This window comes from Girardinichthys multiradiatus, chromosome 9, assembly GCF_021462225.1.
Source record: "Girardinichthys multiradiatus isolate DD_20200921_A chromosome 9, DD_fGirMul_XY1, whole genome shotgun sequence".
NCBI classification, from domain to species: domain Eukaryota; kingdom Metazoa; phylum Chordata; class Actinopteri; order Cyprinodontiformes; family Goodeidae; genus Girardinichthys; species Girardinichthys multiradiatus.
This window is the reverse complement of record NC_061802.1, coordinates 40,828,786-40,848,469: the sequence shown is the minus strand read 5'-3', so window position 1 is coordinate 40,848,469 and position 19,684 is coordinate 40,828,786. Positions and strand designations below refer to the sequence as shown.

The window sequence follows — 19,684 nt, the reverse complement described above, 5'->3', positions numbered from 1 at the left end:
TTTGTTTTATTCCATTATGTGGTACATGTCATGTCCCAGTGACAGATTTTTGCATTTTATTGCTGACCACAGATACCAGAACTGTGTATACACGTACAGAATCCTGCCAAATGAGGACAAGAAGCTTTCTGTTCAGGTAGGTTGAAACAAGCCGCAGGTATTTTTGACTAAAGGCACATTGGTTATTTTAGGTTTTGGCAACAGGTGTTCATGTTTCTGTATTGTCAAAAATAAAGGCTGGTGCACAAATTCATCCAGATGTGACAGTGAATGCGTAGCCTCATTTTACACGCATGTACCCCAGAAGATGAATCTAATAATTTGATCATTTCCTCTTTTATGTCCTGATACAACACAAAAATAAATACATTTACATTGTAAAAACTACAGCCTACACAAAACCTTCACAGATGAAATCCACACACCCATGCCTCTGCACAACCATGTGGGAAGGTGTTACATCTCCAGATTTTTTGGGAAATTGGAACATCTCAAACTGTGCCGTTTCACTGGATTCTCATATATAATGGTGTGAAAAAATGCTTGCTCCCTTCCTGATTTCTTTTTTTTGCATGTTTGTCACACTTAATTAATTCAGATAATCAAACCAATTTGAATATTTGCCAAAAAATGACAAGTAAACACAATGTGCAGTTTTTAAAAGAGGTTTTTTATTATCAAGGTGGAACAAAATCCAAACCTACATGGCCCTGTGTGAAAAAGTGATAATCCTAATAACTAGTTGGGCCACCGTTAGTAGCAGCAACAACTGCAAGCAAGCATTTGCAATAACTTGAAATCAGTCTTTTACAGCATTGTGGAGGAATTTTGGCCCACTCCTCTTTGCAGAATTGTTGTAATTGAAAGCCACATTGGAGCGTTTTCGAGCATGAACGACCTTTTTAAGGTCATGCCACGGTATCTCAATGGCATTTAGGTCAGGGCTTTGACTAGGCCACTCCAAAGTCTTTATGTTTTTCCTTTAACCATTCAAAGGTGGACTTGCTGGTGTGTTCTGGATTATTGTCCAGCTGCAGAACCCAAGTTGGTTTCAGCTTGAGGTCTTGAACAGATAACCAGACATTCTTCTTCAGGATTTTTTGGTAGACCGCAGAATTAATGGGTCCATTTATCACAGTAAGTCTTCCAGGTCCTGAAGCAGCATAACAGCCCCAGGCCATCACACTACCACCACCATATTTTACTGTTTTACTGTTCTTTTCCTGAAATGCAGTACTACTTTTACATCAGATGTAATGGGACTTCACCTTTTGTCTCAACAGTCCACAGAGTATTTTCCCAAAATCTTGAGGGTCATCAAGATGTTTTCTGGAAAAACTGAGATGAGCCTTAATGTTCTTTTTGCTCAGCAGTAGTTTCATTTTGGAACATTTTGCCCCGTCTCTTTCTTATGGTGGAGACATGAACACTGACCTTAGCTGAGGCAAGTGAGGCCTGTGGTACTTTGGATGTTGTTGTGGGGTCTTTGTGACCTCTTGGATAAGTCGCTACACTCTTGGGCTAATCTTGATCGTCCAGCCACATCTGGCAAGATTCACTAATCTTCCATGTTTTCATCATTTGTTGATAATGGCTCTCACTGTGGTTCGCTGGAGTCCCAAAGCTTTAGAAATAGCTTCATAATCCTTTCCAGATGAATAGATTTCAATTACTTTCTTTCTCATTTGTTCCTGAATTTCTTTTAGATCTCAGCATGATGTTTAGCTTTAGAGGATCTATTGGTCTACTTCACTTTGACAGGCAGGTCCTATTTAGGTGATTTCCTGATTGAGAATAGGTGTGGCAGTACTCAGGATTGGGTGTGGTAAGAGAAGGTGAACTCTGGTGTGATACCCACAGTTATGTTTGGGGGGCAATCACTTTTTCACACAGGGCCATGAAAGTTTGGATTATTTTTCTCCCTTTATAATAACAATCTTCATTGAAAAACTGCATTTTGTGTTTACTTGTGTTGACTTTGACTAATATTTGTTTTTGATTGATGATCTGAAACACTTAAATGAGGTAAACATGCAAAAAACAAGAAATCAGGAAGGAGGCAAACGCTTTTTTCACACCACTGTAGAACTATTGCGCTTTGTGCTAATACTGGGGCAAACTGGGTTTGTCTTTACTAGATCTTTAGCTTTAAAGGGTCAGCTGTGAAGGAGTCCAGCTGAAATGCCTCTGTCAGTCTAATTAGCAGACCGGTTGCTGTAAAAAAGGGCAGATCTGCTGAAAATCATAGTCTTTTGTGTTAACATCATTCACCTCCAAAGATAACCCTGCAACCATCATTGCTTTGCATAAAATGGTCTCATGTGCAGGAAACTGCAAGAGAATCTTGTCTACAGGAGGGCTCTACAGATTCCACCAGTTACCACCAGTGTAGAGCTTGTTCAACATTGGCAGCAGGTGGTTAGGAGTCCACCTTACAGAGTAAGACAATGGCCATGTGATAGGAAGAGTTGCAAAGCCACCCCTGTCCAAGATAAAACACGAAGGACTGATTGAAATTCTACAGGAGGTTCAAAGATGCACATCACAGGACTGATTCAGAGTTATTTCCTTGGTGAACCTTCCTAATGATTGTTTGGGACATTTGGACATTTCTTTGAGAAAATGTGAATGCTATAAGACCTGTGATGTTCCAACCGTGAAGCATTCTAGTATGAGGAGGTGTATTTTCTCCCCATTCTGCCCAAAAACATTTACATGATTAAGAAGCGGCAAAAAAGCATCTTTAATGAAAAGTCTTCTAACATTGTCAACTCAATGAGTAAGCATAAACCAACTGTGATCAGCTCCAATCACCAAGGAGGCAAAAAATCAGGTTCAGAGAGGCTATAAAGAATGTACAGTAGACAAAGTGTAGGTTACCATATTATGGAAGGTAATCCTGAAAGATAATGACATCTAATTAACACCTTTTTGTGACGACATGAAGTTACTTTAAATTTTGCTCTGTGCTGGGGTACAGTGCCCTGCAAAACTCTTCATATCTCTTAAATCACAGCCACAAACTTGATTATAATTTATCGAGATTTTGCATGATAGAGCAGGACAAAGTAGTCCATAAATGAGAAATGGAAGAAAAGAGATTCATGGTTTTAAAAATGTTCACAAATACATTTTTGAAAAATATGGAACAATGCTTTGTTGAACCCCAGCATGATTCTCCTACCACCATGTTTTAATGTGGAGATGATGTTGTCATGGTGATGTGAAGTTTTAGTTTTCCTCCCCACAAAGTGGGTTTGCAAATTTAATGTTATCTGAGCAAGTGTTTGCTGGGTCCCCTACATGGCTTTTGGCAAACTGCAACATGGATTATTCATGTATGTTTCTTTTTTGCTACTCTTTATTAAAAAGACTAGATTTGTGGAGTGCCCGACTAATAGTTGTCCTGTCGACCGATTCTTCCATCTCTGCAGCTCCTCCACGGTTACCATGGTTCCCCTACCTGCTTTTCTGATGCTTTGCTTGCCAAGGCTGTCAGTATAGGTGGATGGCCATGTCTTCCTTGCTTTGCAGATGTGCCATACTCTTTCTATTGTCCAATGATGGATCTCACACTGCTCTATGAGATTGTTATTACACTTTCCAAAAACTTTCCCTGGTTTCCTTGAGTCTTGGTCTTACTATTGCAAACCTCTGAGGTTTGCACTTTCTTTAGGCATCATACTGAAGGGGAATGAATATAAATGCAACCAAAGTCTTCAGATTTTGATTTGTATGAAAAATTGAAAACCATGAATCACTTCCTTCCACTTAACATTTATGCAGTACTTTGTTCTACTCTTTCTCAAACAAACTCAATATTTTGCTGGCTTTGTCAGTGATAAATTAATGTGATAAAATGTGCGAATGTGCAAAAGGTCCGAATAATTTTGCAAGGCACTGTAGATGTTAGAAACGAAACCTTTTTCTGCTACGTTCTTCTCTGCAGGCATCTGAGGGAGTTCCAATTAGGTTCTTCACAATGTTGCCTGAGCTGGTGGAGGCATATCAGAGCCCCAACATGGGCCTGGTCACACACCTGCAGTACCCCGTCCAGAGGGAAGAAGAGGTAGAAGAAGAGCAAGGTCAAAATCTTCTTCTGCATTTACCCAGAAAAATGCCAACATGCTGCAACCTCAGCAAATTCTTATACCTCCTGGATGTGGTTTGTGTTGCAGAATCCAACAATCATCCACCACAGCTTCCACCCAGGAACTTCATGGCTGATGGAAAAGAAAGTGAATCCAAAACCTCAGAGCAGGCCACCAAGTCCTTATTAGACACTTACCTGACGAGGCTGCAGCACATAGACCTGTCCACGTACGGTCATAAATCTGAACTATACATGTTGCTGCAATGTAACTTTAGTAGTTGCTGTGATTGAGCAGAATATTCACATAAAAACACGTGTTTTTCTTGTGTTTCCAGGTTGTCAGAGGAGCATCAAATGGCTGTCCAAGAATACTTCACATCCTCCATCTGCCTGGATGCTGAACAAGTACAAAATGGCAACCCTAACCTCCCTGGCCTCAAGAAACTGATCTTGGCTGTGTGCAAAAATCTAAACAGGTGCAATTTCCATACAAGATGCCTGATTTTAATTTTGGACAACTTAGGACAGATTTCATCTGACCATACTGCCATCTTTCTCTGAGCCAGTGAAATATCTCGAATCCTGCCCGCTCTTGAGGTCTTTCACAGAGCGCTGGATCAGCAGCTCTCCCCGGGGATTGGACCTAAACCGGTTGGTGGCCATCTTGATCCTTAGCAACATTACTCACACAACCAAAGGAACTTATCTCATCCTGCATTACTTCATGTGCTTTCAGATTCTTGCAGATTCAGGGCAATCTATGTCCAGTAGGCTTGAGCAACTCACCAAACTGCTCTACTCAATAGAGGACAAGGTACAAGCATCACATATATTAATGACAGCTCATCTTGTTGCCTGAGATACCAGCAGATGACATCTGTTGCAGAGGAAAAAGTACTTCCTCTTTCTTTTTCAGGCCAAAAGTTCTGTTTTTGAGGCAGTTGGCTATGATGGAGGCCACCGGAAATCTCTCATACCAGTTGTTGTGTTTGAGGTGCTTCCCTTAGTTTGTTCTTAAATTTCACTTCAGGACTAAATAGAAACAAGATAAAATGTCTGCACACTTCTGGTTTTATTTCATCAGATTCTTTCTTGACTGGCAGGTAAAGCAAGAGTCTCTTGGTATCTCAACAAAGATGGTTCTGAAGGTGGATGTTGAAAGTGGGAAAATCTACTTTAAGAAATCCAAAGATGGACCAGAAGATAAATATTTTGTTCACAATAAAAGTAAGACATTTTCACCTTATTCCACAGAATATTGTCTTGATCAGTGTGGTTCTAACATTCTGCTGGACCAGTTCACAAATAAATATTTCTGTTTGATTAATTGCCATGAATTTGGATAAGGGTGTCCCGAACCCTTCTGACTTTGGTTTTACATCATTTTCACTATGATGAGAAACATTTCTGTGGTCCTAAATGTCTTTCAACACATAGCCAGTGTGAGTCAGTTGATTAGTACTTTCACTACTTTATACAGCCAGGATTTTTCTGGTTATAAATTTGATTAATTTGCAGACAGTCAAATTCTGGTGTTGGGAGAATTTCTTCCTTAATTCAATTTTTAGCTTTTCTCATGTGTTGATGCAATTCCTTATTATTAACTGTCCACACAAAAGTTAGTTGCTCAGAAGTTATGGGCTGCACAGTGACGCAGTTGGTAGCACTGTTGCCATGCAGCAAGAAGGTCCTGGGTCTTTCTGAATGGAGTTTGCAAGTTCTCCCCGTGCATGTATGACTATACAATCACACTGTACTACCTAGTAATGATATGGAAATAAAAAAGAAACATTTGTGCATTAATAAGAAATGTTGGCTGTGTACTGACTTGCAACCTCCTTCATAAACCCACACATTTCCTCTAACCAAATACTTAGCAACAATGAATGAAAGTGAAAACATGAAATCTCATTTGCAAAAATCAAATTAAATGACAGAGGACATCCCTAACAGGTTTTATTAAAGCAGCAGGTCATTTTGCTCTCTGTTTTCATTTTCTGTCCCATAATAACCATCAATGTTCAGCAGAAGGTTTTTTTTTCCAGAAGCTCTTTGAGAATGAGAAGCTTTTTGCTGTGGCTGTACTTTAAATAAGGACACACTGTAGCCAGAGACAGTCTGTTTATTTTTAGCAACAGTGTAGCACTAGTGTCATGGTAGTTCAATTCTTTTAATATATGATCTGCTCTTTACTTAAGGTTAATTTCCTTTATTTGTACCGTCAGTGTAAATACTCGAGTCAACCTATATCCTCAGAAATCCCCGACTTTGAAGCAATGGCAGTTTTTGCTTTTGCTTTCAGTTTGCGTATGCTCTATTTTAGGTCTACATACTTGCTTTGTTTTAGAAAAGTTTATAACTCCAGCATCCTTACAGCCAAAATAAAAGAAAAACTTGACTTGTAAACTAAGCATTTAGTTGTTTTAAACTGATTCCTCCTCTTTAGTCAGGAACTCATGTCATATTAGTCTGAGATCAATTTGGAGAACAGACAAAAGGTCAGAAAGCGTATAAACATATTGATAAAAATCTGTTTCTAAAGCTAAAATCCACTTTTTTGTATTTTTTGTTGATCTGCAAACATTAAATCCAATCATGTATTGAAGCAACAACAAGACTATCCAATATAGCAGGTGATCCTTGCCATAACTCGTAGTCCTTCTTTTTTCCTCCCTTGAAGCGTCCTAACATCTCAGTTTGACTGAAAGAGGCCGAAAAAGGTTTTTAACCCTAAGGAGTCACAATCAAATTTCTAAATGCCAAACACAACAGAATCATCCAGGACAACTTAGATCCATAAACCTGCCTCAGTGTCAGGGGTCCCCTACATAACTTGTATTTAATGCTGTGGTCGAACTGTGTACATAGTAATAAGGAGATGAACGTTATTCTGATGAACATAGCTGAAACACCAGACGGTGTTCCTGTTAGGTGTGGACGTATTTTACTGAAGCAATTGCTGTATCTGCTCTAACAACATAGGCTAGAATTGCCATATTGTTTAAATGCAGTGCATTTTAATGCAGACTAGCAGACAGTGCGTATTAATGGACTATACACAGTATTTATTTATAAATATGGTAGATTTTATCCCACAGCAAGTCTCCATCAGCTTGTCCTTTAGCAGGTTGATAAGTTAATAAGTTAAAATAATAACAGATGTACATAAAACACTAGACATACAACAAGAACCCACCTAGAACAATAAACAGGCAGAATAGGTGAAGCCCAAAACAGCTGTAAAAGTGACCATGTGGAACATGATGGTTTAACATGTCCATATATCCTATTGTGCATTTAGACAGGATTGTCCATTAAAACCACAAAATGTAGTGCTGTCTCTTATAATTGGAGGTGGTCTATTCCATAAAACTACTACTAATGGTAACAGGAGTCTTTCTGAAAGCTGTAGACCTTGTTCTTTAGGTTGAACTTTCTTCTGACCTGTATTTCATGTAAATATTTAGTGGGGGTGGTGCTAAATTGTTTAAAACCTTGTCAATCAAACAGGCAGATGTGAAGTCCTCAAATTCTAACAGCTTTTATTGATCTAAACCTTTACAGTGGTGATGTGTGTGAAGTGTTTTATCATGTATTTTATGGCCTTGCCAGCTGTCGTAATCGTTTCTTTGTTCTTCAGTCCTGCAGCTGGTGAAATCCCAGAAAATGCATGCTAAGCTTGTCATCGTGGTGGAGACTGAGAAAGAGAAGATTCTGCGTAAGGAGTTTGTGTTTGATGACACAAAGGTAATTACATCCGAGCACATTCTATTGTTTTTCTATGAGACAACTGTAAAAGAGACACTATCCTATTTTATTTCCTCAATTTCATGCAGTTTATGATTTTTTTTTTTTACCTTTGTCCCAATTGCTTAAGAAAAGAGAGGGTTTCTGTCAGCTGCTTCAGCTGATGAAGAACAAGCATTCAGAAAAGCCTGAACCAGACATGATCACAGTGTTTGTTGGAACCTGGAATATGGGTGACAGATACTTCTCCATGCATGATCAAATTTAAACAGCTGTCTAACTGCTAATGTGAACACTGATCTCCAAATACACAGGAAATGCTAGTCCTCCTGGCGACATCAACTCCTGGTTCCACTGTAAGGGCCTGGGGAAGACCCAGGACGACACCGCGAACCATATTCCACACGACGTTTATGTCATCGGGACCCAGGAGGATCCTTTGGGTGAGAGAGAGTGGTCTGACATAGTGAAAAATGTCCTGAGGAAAATCACAAACATCAGCTTTAAGCAGGTGAGTATCCGTGACACAGTTACAGTAGCTTGAAAAGTATTCAAACCGCTTACTTATTCATTCCACTTTATCACATTTTTTTCACATTAAACCACAAATTTCAGTCCAACTGTGTGTAAATTAATTTCAGTATAAAAGCAGCTGCCTCAGATGTTAAACTGAGAAAATTAATGAACAAACAACATCATGAAGACCAAGAACACAGCTGACAGGTTAAGGAGAAGGTCGTGGAGAGGTTTAAAGCAGGGTTAGGTTATGGAACAATATCTTCAGCTTTAAAGATCCATAGAGCAATCAAGACATAGCTGTACACCTACACTGATAAGCTGGGCAAGGAAAGCGTTAATCAGAGAAGCAGCCAAGAGGCCCATGGTGACTCTGGAGGAGCTGCAGAGATCCTCTCAAAAAACATTTCAGCAGTACAACTATTAGGAATCTGCTTCACAAATCTGGCTTTTATGCAGGAGAAAAAAAGCATAAGAGGTTCTGACTGCAGTTTGCTCACTTTTCAAATTTAAATTTATAAAACATTTTAAAAACCCACACATTTTCCTTCCATTTGACAATTTTGCACTGCTTTGTGTTGATCTGTCACAAAAGTTCCTAAAATATCAAATAAATTGTTGAAAGGTTCGAAGGCTATAAATACGTTTGCAATGTGCTGTATGGTTCATTTCTGGTAAAAAGCAGTAACAGATTACCTCCTTGCATCAAAACACTCATGCAGGTAGCGATTCACACTCTGTGGAACATTCGGATCATTGTCCTGGCCAAGCCTGAGCATGAAAACAGAATCTCCCATGTGTTTTCAGACAGCGTGAAGACAGGGATTGCCAACACTTTGGGTAAGAAGTTCCACTTCTCCACGAGGCACTGATTACCTGTCATGAAGGTTGCAGACTGTAACATTTGTCTTGTTACTTGTTTACAGGAAACAAGGGAGCTGTGGGAGTGTCTTTCATGTTCAACGGTACATCTTTCGGCTTTGTCAACAGTCACCTGACATCTGGAAGTGAGAAGAAGCTCAGGTGAGATTGGCAACACGGAGTTTGAGATATATATCTATATCCATATAGATATATATGGATATAGATATATAGATATAGATATACAGTACAGACCAAAGGTTTGGACACACTTTCTCATTCAAAGAGTTGTCGTTATTTTCATGACTATGAATATTGTAGCTTCACACTGAAGGCATCAAAACTATGAATTAACACATGTGGAATTATATACTGAACAAAAAAGTGTGAAACAACTGAAAATATGTCTTATATTCTAGGTTCTTCAAAGTAGCCACCTTTTGCTTTGATTACTGCTCCACACACTCTTGGTATTCTGTTGATGAGCTTCATTCCATTCTGGAATGGTTTTCCAACAGTCTTGAAGGAGTTCCCAGAGATGCTTAGCACTTGTTGGCCCTTTTGCCTTCACTCTGCGGTCCAGATCACCCCAAACCATCTCGATTGGGTTCAGGTCTGGTGACTGTGGAGGCCAGGTCATCTGGTGCAGCACCCCATCACTCTCCTTCTTGGTCAAATAGCCCTTACACAGCCTGGAGGTGTGTTTGGGGTCATTGTCCTGTTGAAAAATAAATGATGGTCCAACTAAACGCAAACCGGATGGAATAACATGCCGCTGCAAAATGCTGTGGTAGCCATGCTGGTTCAGTATGCCTTCAATTTTGAATAAATCCCCAACAGTGTCACCAGCAAAGCACCCCCACACCATCATACCGCCATGCTTCACGGTGGGAACCAGGCATGTAGAGTCCATCCGTTCACCTCTTCTGCGCCGCACAAAGACACGGCGGTTGGAACCAAAGATCTCAAACTTGGACTCATCAGACCAAAGCACAGATTTCCACTGGTCTAATGTCCATTCCTTGTGTTCTTTAGCCCAAACAAGTCTCTTCTGCTTGTTGCCTGTCCTCAGCAGTGGTTTCCTAGCAGCTATTTTACCATGAAGGCCTGATTCACACAGTCTCCTCTGAACAGTTGTTCTAGAGATGTGTCTGCTGCTAGAACTCTGTGTGGCATTGACTTGTTCTCTAATCTGAGCTGCTGTTAACCTGCGATTTCTGAGGCTGGTGACTCGGATGAACTTATCGTCCGCAGCAGAGGTGACTCTTGGTCTTCCTTTCCTGGGGCGGTCCTCATGTGAGCCAGTTTCTTTGTAGCGCTTGATGGTTTTTGCGACTGCACTTTGGGACACTTTCAAAGTTTTCCCAATTGTTCGGACTGACTGACCTTCATTTCTTAAAGTAATGATGGCCACTCATTTTTCTTTACTTAGCTGCTTTTTACTTGCCACAATACAAATTCTATCAGCTGTGTACTGTATCCACCTCCTGCACAACACAACTGATGGTCCCAACCCCGTTTATAAGGCTTGAAATCCCACTTATTAAACTTGACAGGGCACACCTGTGAAGCGAAAACCATTTCAGGTGACTACCTCTTGAAGCTCATCAACAGAATGCCAAGAGTGTGCAGAGCAGTAATCAAAGCAAAAGGTTGCTACTTTGAAGAACCTAGAATATAAGACATATTTTCAAATGTTTCACACTTTTTTGTTCAGTATATAATTCCACATGTGTTAATTCATAGTTTTGATGCCTTCAGTGTGAAGCTACAATATTCATAGTCATGAAAATAAAGACAACTCTTTGAATGAGAAAGTGTGTCCAAACCTTTGGTCTGTACCATATCTACAGGTCCTTCTCAAAATATTAGCATATTGTGATAAAGTTCATTATTTTCCATAATGTCATAATGAAAATTTAACATTCATATATTTTAGATTCATTGCACACTAACTGAAATATTTCAGGTCTTTTATTGTCTTAATAAGGATGATTTTGGCATACACCTCATGAAAACCCAAAATTCCTATCTCACAAAATTAGCATATTTCATCCGACCAATAAATGAAAAGTGTTTTTAATACAAAAAACGTCAACCTTCAAATAATCATGTACAGTTAGGCACTCAATACTTGGTCAGGAATCCTTTTGCAGAAATGACTGCTTCAATGCGGCGTGGCATGGAGGCAATCAGCCTGTGGCACTGCTGAGGTCTTATGGAGGCCCAGGATGCTTCGATAGCGGCCTTTAGCTCATCCAGAGTGTTGGGTCTTGAGTCTCTCAACGTTCTCTTCACAATATCCCACAGATTCTCTATGGGGTTCAGGTCAGGAGAGTTGGCAGGCCAATTGAGCACAGTGATACCATGGTCAGTAAACCATTTACCAGTGGTTTTGGCACTGTGAGCAGGTGCCAGGTCGTGCTGAAAAATGAAATCTTCATCTCCATAAAGCTTTTCAGCAGATGGAAGCGTGAAGTGCTCCAAAATCTCCTGATAGCTAGCTGCATTGACCCTGCCCTTGATAAAACACAGTGGACCAACACCAGCAGCTGACACGGCACCCCAGACCATCACTGACTGTGGGTACTTGACACTGGACTTCTGGCATTTGGGCATTTCCTTCTCCCCAGTCTTCCTCCAGACTCTGGCACCTTGATTTCCGAATGACATGCAGAATTTGCTTTCATCTGAAAAAAGTACTTTGGACCACTGAGCAACAGTCCAGTGCTGCTTCTCTGTAGCCCAGGTCAGGCGCTTCTGCCGCTGTTTCTGGTTCAAAAGTGGCTTGACCTGGGGAATGCGGCACCTGTAGCCCATTTCCTGCACACGCCTGTGCACGGTGGCTCTGGATGTTTCTACTCCAGACTCAGTCCACTGCTTCCGCAGGTCCCCCAAGGTCTGGAATCGGCCCTTCTCCACAATCTTCCTCAGGGTCCAGTCACCTCTTCTCGTTGTGCAGCGTTTTCTGCCACACTTTTTCCTTCCCACAGACTTCCCACTGAGGTGCCTTGATACAGCACTCTGGGAACAGCCTATTCGTTCAGAAATTTCTTTCTGTGTCTTACCCTCTTGCTTGAGGGTGTCAATAGTGGCCTTCTGGACAGCAGTCAGGTCGGCAGTCTTACCCATGATTGGGGTTTTGAGTGATGAACCAGGCTGGGAGTTTTAAAGGCCTCAGGAATCTTTTGCAGGTGTTTAGAGTTAACTTGTTGATTCAGATGATTAGGTTCATAGCTCGTTTAGAGACCCTTTTAATGATATGTTAATTTTGTGAGATAGGAATTTTGGGTTTTCATGAGCTGTATGCCAAAATCATCCGTATTAAGACAATAAAAGACCTGAAATATTTCAGTTAGTGTGCAATGAATCTAAAATATATGAATGTTAAATTTTCATAATTACATTATGGAAAATAATGAACTTTATCACAATATGCTAATATTTTGAGAAGGACCTGTATATATAGATATAGATACATTTATATCTATACATATACATATATATGGATATAGATAAATATATCTACATCTATATAGATAAAGATATAGATATAGATATATATTCAAAATGATTTAGAATATAAAGACTGATATTTTAAACTTACAGTTTATATTTACCAAAGTAAGGAAGTAAAAAAAAAAAACTAACTCCTAAAAGAAAAGTTATGTAAGTTATACGTCCATTTTCTCTTTTTTTTTTTTTAAAAGACACCAAAGATTTCTAAATATTGTTTTGGGTTTGAGGCACCAGTGAAAAAGTTGATTCGTGTCACAGGGAACAAATCTGAAACAGTAATGAAAACACAAAACTAAGCGGTGATTTTTTATTTGCTGTATCTGCAGACGGAATCAGAACTACATCAATATACTGCGATTTCTGAATCTGGGAGACAAAAAGCTCAACCCCTTCGACATCACGCATCGCTTCACTCACCTCCTCTGGCTTGGAGATTTAAACTATCGTGTTGAACTTCCATCTTCAGTAAGTTACAACTCTTACAACTCCTTGAGTAATAACTCAGAGGAGGACAAATCTGTTGCAATCCCAGGTAATTATGTGTAGGAAGCCTTAAAGCGCCTGTGACGTAAATTTTTTTATTAGAAATCCAATTACATTTATGGAAAGGAAACATTGATAAAATATTTAAAAAGTAAATTAATGCCGCTGAAATGAACAGTTGTTGAGATATATGGTCATAAATTTCACTAAAAAGGTATTTCCAGACCACTCCTTTGCGATTTTGTCGCGCTCTTTTATGACATCAAAGGGGAACCCCGACACGTAAGATGACTGCTGCTACAATGGCAGCAACACAGACAGCAGCGAAGAATCTGATTTCAGTCACCATCAGAGAAAGACGCAGCAGAGTCAGGAGAAGAAAGTCAGCTTTCATCAGGTAACAGAGCACAAGTGCTGCGGCCTGCGGACAGCCATTTGATTCCACCAGAGTCTATTTTTTCCGGATGCCGGAGCACAGCTTGAGTCAATATGCATGAATCATACCGCACCACCAGGAAACAGAATGAGCACAACATCTGGATTTTCAAAATAATTCACTAAAGACAGACTAGATCTCGCTATATTATTATATACACACATATATTTATATATAGACGTGTATATATTAGCAGTTGTTTACATTCGATCAGTTAGATTAGCTATTGGGTTAACTTATCTAACCCAATAACTTATAACTTATAAACCGAGCAATTAAACATTAATGCACCAAATTAAGCAACAAATATAGCTTCGCTGCCCCCAGTGAACTCACCCATTATAGAACAAAACACGTGAAAATATCTGAAAGCATAAAACGAAAACTGGTTTAACATCCACAGAATAAGTTGTTTTGGACTTGCTACCGCATTTATCACTGGCTTTTATTACGCTATCTGCATATGGTTCTTGGAGCTCTTCCAGGTTTCACAACAGACTGCAACAACCTTTTCTGTGGTGATCTTTTCCCATCAGATGCTCTGAACAGCGTGGCTTTAGACTCTGCTTCAACATTCTCCTTCGTCTGTAAAATATCCCGACCTCTGATACAATTTCTCTTGTGAATTTGGAGGTTTCTTGTTCAAAGCAGTTTGCCGAGGGATCTTTTGATCCAACCTGGCTGTGCTTGGTGGGACCAGCCCATCTGTCCCTCCTCAGTTTTCCAGCTCTGATCCAGGCAGCTCTGATGCTCTTCACTTCGGGAAAGTAGTGCAGACTAAAGGCTGCTTACGTAGTATTGCTGCCACCACCAGCAATGCACCGTTTCACCATAGTAATGATGTTTTTAATGCAACTTGGCTTCTACCTGAACCGTTTATTGTTGATGCTCACACAATGAATGACCTAAGACTTACTGTTTGATGTCATTTCTGGGCAACTTTGGACTTGCAAACTTTAACATTGAAATATGATTATTTTGTGTCACAATTGACTTTTATCACGTCTTTAATTCATATATCAAGTCAATTACTGCCCAATTCCTTCAAAAGTAGGATGCTTTCTTTCCGTTTCTGCATTTGTAGGAAAACTGTGTCACAGGCACTTTAAGATTCATTCATCTTTTACTGCAGTAGCATGATGTCAAGATGGGCTGCATGGTGGAGCAGTTGGTAGCGATGCTGCCTTGTGTGGGTTCTCTCCTGCTACTTCAGCTTTTTTCTATAGTCCAAAAACTTGACTGTTAAGTTATTTGGTCTCTCGAAACTGCTTGTCCTCTGTCACTATGTGCTGAGCTGTGATAGACTGGCAACCTGTCTAGGGTATGTACTGCTACTGGCCCAATAACAGCTGCAATATGCACCAACGACCCTGCAGGGCCAAGCAGCGATAGACAATTAATAGATGGATAACCTCACACTGAAAAAATTAGAAAAAGATTTAACCTTTTAAATTTATCTCGTTGGTGGGAAGAAAGCAATAATATACAGAAATAATAGATTAAACAAAATCCCTGACATACAGTTGTTTGCACCCTTTATGTTATTACTTTGTACAGCACTTGGTCTTCTCCTATAACCTTTAACAATGATGGAGGATGCAAAGATATGAATCTTTCACCATTCCTCTTGGCCTGATCTCTCCAGAACATCCAAAGTCCTGGGTCCCTTTTGAGGCTCTCTTCTCTAGAGCTCAGCCCACAGGTTTTCTGTGGGGTTTAGGTTCTAGAACTGAGATGGTCTTGGAAGAAGGTTGTGTGTAGTGAATCATTTCTGTGCTGATTTTCCTGTTTAAAACCCCAGTGATAACCAATATTCAGGGGCTTGGCCGTGTCCTGCTGATTTTAACTCTACACCTCCTGGTATTTCAAAGAACCCACCTGGATTCTTGTAAAAGCTCAGTCTTAGTCTATTTTGGCAAACTCTACGTTTCAATTGGAGATGGTAGGGCACCAAAGGGTTTTTCTTGGCATCACCTGCGAAAAACCACTTTGCATATAGATGACATCTAATGGTTGTTATGAAGACTTGGTCGCTCTTTGCTGCAATACTCTATGAGTGAACCTTGAAGATGTTCTTTTACCTCCCTTACCTGCTCACTGTGTGTGGTGGCCAGGATACACACTGGTCCTCATCCATCTCAGTGGCCAACGGCTAGGTCATAATCATAACCCAGGGAAACAGAAAGCCATGGATCACTAATTAGAGGTCCAAAAAGAAACACAGATTTTCTTTATTTTAAAGGGATTGTTAGGGACACCAGTAACTGTGACTTCAATTACTGTGTTAAAAATAATTATTAAGATAAATATTCTTAATTTCAAGGTTGAATTTTGCAAAAATTTGGTGTGACATTTATGCTACTGCAAAAAATACCACATGTATTTTTAAACTGTTTTCATGTCTTTACTAGGCATGACAACAAATGTATTCTGATCTGAAATTAGAGTTATACACTTATGACCAGCCTTCTCATATTAACTATGTCTTGTTTTATGAGCAAAGCACCTCGGATGAGTCAGGATAAACCTTAGGACATTAAGCATCCTGAAGGTTCTGGTACCAAAATGTTGGCATTAGATGTTCAAGGTTCTGTGGATGAATTTCTGTGGATTTAGCACACGCTATTCTGTCTCATCACATGGTTCTCTAGGTCATATGGAAGTTTGCACTGAATGTGGGCTGGGTGGCTTTGTCTGCAGGTCCGGGTGTTACTGTAGTTAACCGATCTTAACTCATTGGATCTGTGACTGAAAAGGTCAATTGCATGTAAATGCCACAATTCAGATGTTCTCAATCAAACATGATGTACCAAAATGAGTTGTGCTGTGGCTGATTGGTGTATGAATAATAAATTGGAAAAAGGAAGTACACATTGTTTCAGTTCTCAGTTTTTTTATTAGCATGTAGCAAAGAGAGCTTAATGGTTCTTACAATGACTTTAATGAACCCTACAATGGATAGCTGTGTCATATGACATAGTGTCATCGTGCATTTGAGAAACGTAGTCCTAGACAATACAGTTCTGTAAAACAGTTTATATCATGAGTCACTGGCTTGTTTAACCACTTTTAGCAGCAATGATGACATATTTATCTTTAAAATGGCCTTACCAATCTCTACTCACGTTGTCAGAAAGTTACTTCAGTTCACTGACGTATGTTGCACAGCCTAAACTCACTTAAAGGGTCTCTTCTTTTAAGCAGTGGAGTTCTCTTAGGAAGCTGTTCACAGTCACTATCTTACCTTAGAGTATATAACGCAGAATCAATACAAAAACAAACATTACCTTGTTAAAACAACAGCTGATGCAAACTCTATTTTACATCCCCGTAAACTGGACTACATTTGCACACATGGTTACTTAGGGTGAAATCTATGGCTGTTTACACAGAAGACAGTGGAAGGTTGTGGACTAACAATAAACCTCAAATTTGATCAGATAGGTCCTTGAGTTTAACTTGAAACTGCTTTGGTTTACAGATGAGCACATAGGTCAATGACTGTAAGACGCCCAGATCTTGTTGCTGTAAAACAAGCCCAAATCATCAGCCCTCCTCCACCATGCTTCGCAGCTGGTATAAGGAGTTTGTGCTGTTTTGCTGTTGCACGATGGTCACAGATTTTCACTTTTTTCTTCTGTCTTATCACCATTACCACCAAGGCCATGGGGATTGCTTCGATTGCATCTCTAGTAGATACACGCTATAATAGTTTTTGGATGATTTTACCCCCGATTTCCAGTCGGGGAAAGTCTGAATCTGCCTTCACTAGTTAAAGTCAGGTGGCAAGGTGAGTTGGCACAAAAATCTGTTAATGTGAGATAAACTGAAGACTGGAGACTGCTAGTGTGCGAGAGGGCAACCGACCTGACCCAGATATCAGTTGTAGTCAAACAAACATAATTGAATTATTGGGATGAAATCCATTTCCCCTCTGCAGGGTCGCAAAGGGGATCTGGTGCCTATCTCCAGCAGTTATTGAATGAGGGCAGGGTACACCCTGGAAAGGTTAGCAGGATATCATAGGGCAACACAGGAACACACAGGACAGACAACCAATGCACACAATCATACCTAAAGGCAATCTAGAGAAACAAAGTGACTTAGCACTCATATTTTTGGACTATGGGAGAAAGCTGGAGTACCCGGAGAGAACCCTCGTATGCAAGGTGAGAACATGCAAACTCCACGCAGAAAGACCCCAGGGTGGGGGTTAAACTTGTCTCCGTCATTTAATCATATAGTAGATAAGTTTATATAAAAGACAGGACTTGTGTCCATTAAAAATAAATAAAGAAGTATATCACAAACCTCTTGCTGCAAAGCAACAGTGCTACCACCGTGCAGCCCTGTTATCTCGAAAGTGTTGTGTGTATTTGTATTCACATGCAAATTAAAAATATTTTTGCCCATTCCACTTTTTTGGTTGGATGGAGAGCATCTGTGAACATCAGCTTTTAACTATTGGCACAGAATCTCAATTTGGTTTAGGTCTTGACGTTGGCTCAACCAATGAAATACATGAATATACTTTGATCTAAAGCGCTCCATCAAAACTGTGGCTGAAAGTTTAGGGTCGTTGCCCTGCTGGGGTTCACCCCCTCTTATAACTAAGAACTGTAGTTATAAGATTTGGCGGGGTCCAGATTATTTTTTTCATGTTGTCCAGATTTGTGAATGGAATATAAACGAGTGTGCAGTTATTGTCTGTCTGCACTCTCACCTACAAACAGTTTTAGGCCATGAACAGTCACTGCACGGCTTCCCTTTACAGGAAGCTGAGAACATTGTGACAAAGATCAAGCAGCAGCAGTACCAGGAACTTCTCAGTAAAGACCAGCTCAACATGGAGAGGAATGATGGAAAGGTCTTCCTGCATTTTGGTGAGCTTTGGAGAGTAAAAACCATCAAAGACATACAACAGCAATATCAGTGCTAAAAGAGTAAATCGAATCTTTATGTTGACTGCAGAGGAAGAGGAAATCACATTTCCACCCACGTATCGCTTTGAAAGAGATACACGAAACAAGTATGCCTACACAAAGGCCAAAGCGACAGGGGTAAGAATGGCTCCCATGGTTCACTGTTTTTCACTTCTAATCACACCGTGAAACATAGTTTAGCCCACTTGTTTTGAAATCCGTTTAAATGAGCTAATGATTTCTGGAATGAGTCCAAACTAGCATGAATTTTACTCATACTGCCATAGGAAATGACATGACATTCATAGATTAGACATATAAACAGAGAAGCATGCTATTTTTTACAGTGTGTTGCATCCTCATATTCACTGTTTATTAATGATCAAAAATTACATCTGCAGACAAAATACAATTTGCCCTCATGGTGTGATCGTGTCCTGCGAAAGTCATATCCCCTGGTTCATGTTGTGTGCCAAGCATATGGTGAGTATTTGTCCTACAGTATCCGATGATCCAATGATGAGTTTTGCTTATGAAAAGTAAATTACCATTACATTACTTCTGAATAAGTGTTTTTTTTACTTTGGATCAGTGGTTCTCAAACCTTTTTTTCATGTAGATTACCACCTCAGTAAATGCCAAGTTTTCTAACAAACCTAAAAGTTAAACTGACAGAACTTTACAACAGTGATACAACAGGATGTAAACTCTTTCTGTTTCTTGTATTTTCTCATAATCACAAGTTAAAATTTCCAATTCCTAGCTGGAAAAATGTAATGTAGGTTTCGTAAAATCTGAATTCGGTTTGAAAATTTCTAACCTTGACCACAAAGTCCTAAATGGCTGCCATGGATTTAGAACCTTTTGATAAATGCAGTAAAAACTAATCTCTTCTCATTTTCACTTCTGACATTTGTGTGTTATTAAATGTTTTACAAACACGGTACTGCACAATTGTGTTTAATAAACATATTGGTTGTAAGGATTATGATTATTGATTAATGAACATTTATCAAAAATTATAATTACAAATCAGAATTCAGAAAAATTGTTTTCTCAACTAAAAATCATTGCTTACAAATATAAGTCAGAGATGTCCTCTGGTGT

At 39.6% G+C, this 19,684-nt stretch overlaps 1 protein-coding gene across 2 annotated transcripts in view; it reads left to right on the top strand.

The window, feature by feature from the left end:
- inpp5d (inositol polyphosphate-5-phosphatase D) overlaps window positions 1-19,684 on the top strand; it is a 33,598-nt gene that overhangs the window by 722 nt on the left and 13,192 nt on the right. For both annotated transcript variants that reach the window (XM_047375934.1, XM_047375932.1), the window contains exons 2-18: window positions 73-136; window positions 3,950-4,085; window positions 4,179-4,320; window positions 4,429-4,569; window positions 4,660-4,744; window positions 4,830-4,907; window positions 5,010-5,087; window positions 5,197-5,320; window positions 7,734-7,840; window positions 7,971-8,073; window positions 8,155-8,351; window positions 9,079-9,196; window positions 9,283-9,379; window positions 13,063-13,201; window positions 18,430-18,538; window positions 18,627-18,715; window positions 18,979-19,060. In XM_047375934.1, the coding sequence (XP_047231890.1) occupies window positions 73-136; window positions 3,950-4,085; window positions 4,179-4,320; window positions 4,429-4,569; window positions 4,660-4,744; window positions 4,830-4,907; window positions 5,010-5,087; window positions 5,197-5,320; window positions 7,734-7,840; window positions 7,971-8,073; window positions 8,155-8,351; window positions 9,079-9,196; window positions 9,283-9,379; window positions 13,063-13,201; window positions 18,430-18,538; window positions 18,627-18,715; window positions 18,979-19,060 (1,889 nt within the window). The remainder of the gene's footprint in view (window positions 1-72; window positions 137-3,949; window positions 4,086-4,178; window positions 4,321-4,428; window positions 4,570-4,659; window positions 4,745-4,829; window positions 4,908-5,009; window positions 5,088-5,196; window positions 5,321-7,733; window positions 7,841-7,970; window positions 8,074-8,154; window positions 8,352-9,078; window positions 9,197-9,282; window positions 9,380-13,062; window positions 13,202-18,429; window positions 18,539-18,626; window positions 18,716-18,978; window positions 19,061-19,684) is intronic.